The sequence below is a fragment of the Otolemur garnettii genome, unplaced genomic scaffold (genome assembly GCF_000181295.1).
Source record: "Otolemur garnettii isolate 467f Iridium unplaced genomic scaffold, OtoGar3 scaffold00066, whole genome shotgun sequence".
NCBI lineage: Eukaryota > Metazoa > Chordata > Mammalia > Primates > Galagidae > Otolemur > Otolemur garnettii.
Window position 1 is genome coordinate 10,075,287 of NW_003852461.1, and position 2,531 is coordinate 10,077,817.

Consider the following 2,531-nt stretch of genomic DNA (forward strand, 5'->3'; position numbering starts at 1 on the left):
TCTTTGTTGTTACTGTGTCTCTTTGTTGTTACTGTGTATCTTTATTGTTACTGTATTTCTTTATTGTTACTGTGTATCTTTGTTGTTACTGTATTTCTTTATTGTTACTGTGTATCTTTGTTGTTACTGTATTTCTTTATTGTTACTGTGTATCTTTATTGTTACTGTGTATCTTTATTGTTACTGTGTATCTTTATTGTTACTGTATTTCTTTATTGTTACTGTGTATCTTTGTTGTTACTCTGTATCTTTGTTGTTAGTGTGTATCTTTGTTGTTAGTGCATATCTTTATTGTTAGTGTGTATCCTTGCATCCACAGCTCCCTGTCAGTGCCTCAGGTATTTAGCTCCAGTAGATCCCAAGGTTAAAGCAAATGAAAAGTAGATTTTGTCTTGTAAGAAGCTGAAAACCAAATCAAGTTGTATTGGTGGAAATGTGATTCTTAAATTACTTGATGGTTTTTTATTGCTGTGTCCATTCCAATAATTCTGTGACTAGAGGCCATTCGGAACTTCTCTTGAGCACTTACTTTGTGTCAGGCTCTGATTTAACAGCTTTACTTGTTGAACTCAACGATTCCAGAACTTCATGAGGCGAGGACAATAAAGCTTTATGCTAATGTGCCCTGTAGTGACATAAATTTGGGATCAGCATAGTTCGTACCTGTCTTCAGGCTCCTCTCTCTAGAGAAGTGGACCTTTTGGCTCTGCTGTTTATTTTGTCCAGTTTCCCAGACTCAAGCTGTCAAAAGGGGCTACAAGTGACATAGAGGTTCTTGGACATGCCGCTTCTTCACTTCAAGTCCCAGCCAGACACAGAGCCCTGCACTGTTCACGTGGGTGTTCCTATTGTAGGGACAACAGCACAGCTGGCTCCACACTGCACTGCCCTCTGCCCAGACCTCTTGGCTGACCAGCCTGGCTTGATCATTTTGTTAATTTCCATCCCTTGCATACAGATCTGTACTTTATATAACTGACACTACAAAGAACAGACCTTCCAAAGATGAATAATAGGTTTAATGGGATCATGTTGAATGCTAACTTTAAAAAGTTTCTTTTACCTGCCAAAGTAAGAGATTATGACTCGGTGAAACAGGTTTATCAACAGTGGCTACTTGTGGGTTATGCAGTTTGGACTGTAATATTATAAAGTATTCTTATGACTAAGAAAATAAATTGCATGGAAGAAGCTGTCAGTTCTACAGGGTATGATAAAGAAAATGTTTATGTCAACATGATTTTTATTTATTTTCTTTTTTTAAGATAGAGTCTCACTTTGTTGCCTTGGGTAGAGTGCTGTGGCATCATAGCTCACAGCAACTTCTAACTTGTGGGCTTCTAAGTGGTTCTCTTGCCTCAGCCTCCTGAGTAGCTAGGACTACAGGTGCCCACCACAACACCCAGCTGTTTTTAAGAGAGGGTGTCTCGCTCTTGCTCAGGATGGTCTCAAATCTGTGAGCTCAGGCAATCCACCTATCTCTGCCTCCCAAGTGCTGGGCTTACAGGCGTGAGGCACTGTGCTCAGCATAGGTACAATATTTTTTTGTTGTTGTTGTATATCTTTTATTGTATGAGTATTAGTCATTGGTTAAATTTGCTAATAATAGAATGACAGTAAATTTCAGTTTGCCTGGGACAGTCCTGTTTGTGTTTGTTGCCATAGCTTAGTTGTTATTAAATAAATAAGATGAGAAATTCAATTAGAAGTCTGCTTCTTGAATATTAGTTGAAAGAATGGTGCTTTTTTCTATTTTTCAGGTATTTTAACAGCAGTGATAACAATTTACTGTACTGGGGACTGGATTACCCACCTCTAACAGCTTATCATAGTCTCTTATGTGCATATGTGTAAGTCTGACTTCTTTAACTCTATTTCTTTTTTTCTTTCTTTCTTTTTTTCCCCCCCGTTTTATATAGAATCTCACTTTATCGTCCTAGGTAGAGTGCCATGGCATCATTGTAGCTCACAGTAACCTTAAACTCTTGGGCTCAAGTGATCCTCCTGCTTCAGCATCCTGAGTACCTGGGACTACAGGCACTTGCTATGATGCCCAGCTAGTTTTTCTATTTTTTTTTAGAAGAGACAGGGCTCTCACTCTTGCTCAGGCTGGTCTTGAACTCCTGAGCTCAAGCAATCCACCTGCCTTGGCCTCCCAGAGTGCTGGGATTACAGGCGTGAGCCATCATGTCCAGCCCCTTAACATTACTCTGAATATTATGCCCTTAGCAGATAGTAAGAAATAGTGTGGTTGGGCTTTCTTGACTAGAGGAGAGATCACTCACAGCTCCTATTGTATTGTGCATTATATATGGTACAATAGTAACTGGGTTACCCTTTCTCTACTATTGTGAGAAAGGAGAGTTGGGACAACCTAGAGAGAAATGCAAAACCTTGCTTTACTTTGAAACAAAGTTGTTACCAATTATGCATGGACTTCTGAAAAATATATTTAATATGGGTTACTTATGTGTAGGAATGCCTTTTTCTTTTTTTTTTTTTTTTTTTTTGAGACAGAGCCTCAAGCTGTC

The 2,531-nt window shown here is 38.9% G+C and overlaps 1 protein-coding gene across 1 annotated transcript in view; it reads left to right on the forward strand.

Moving 5' to 3' along the window:
• The window catches only part of ALG6 (ALG6, alpha-1,3-glucosyltransferase), a 46,602-nt gene that overhangs the window by 18,366 nt on the left and 25,705 nt on the right, over positions 1-2,531 (forward strand). Inside the window, exon 4 of the mRNA XM_012807189.2 lies at positions 1,761-1,850. Coding sequence (XP_012662643.1) covers positions 1,761-1,850 — 90 coding nt within the window. The remainder of the gene's footprint in view (positions 1-1,760; positions 1,851-2,531) is intronic.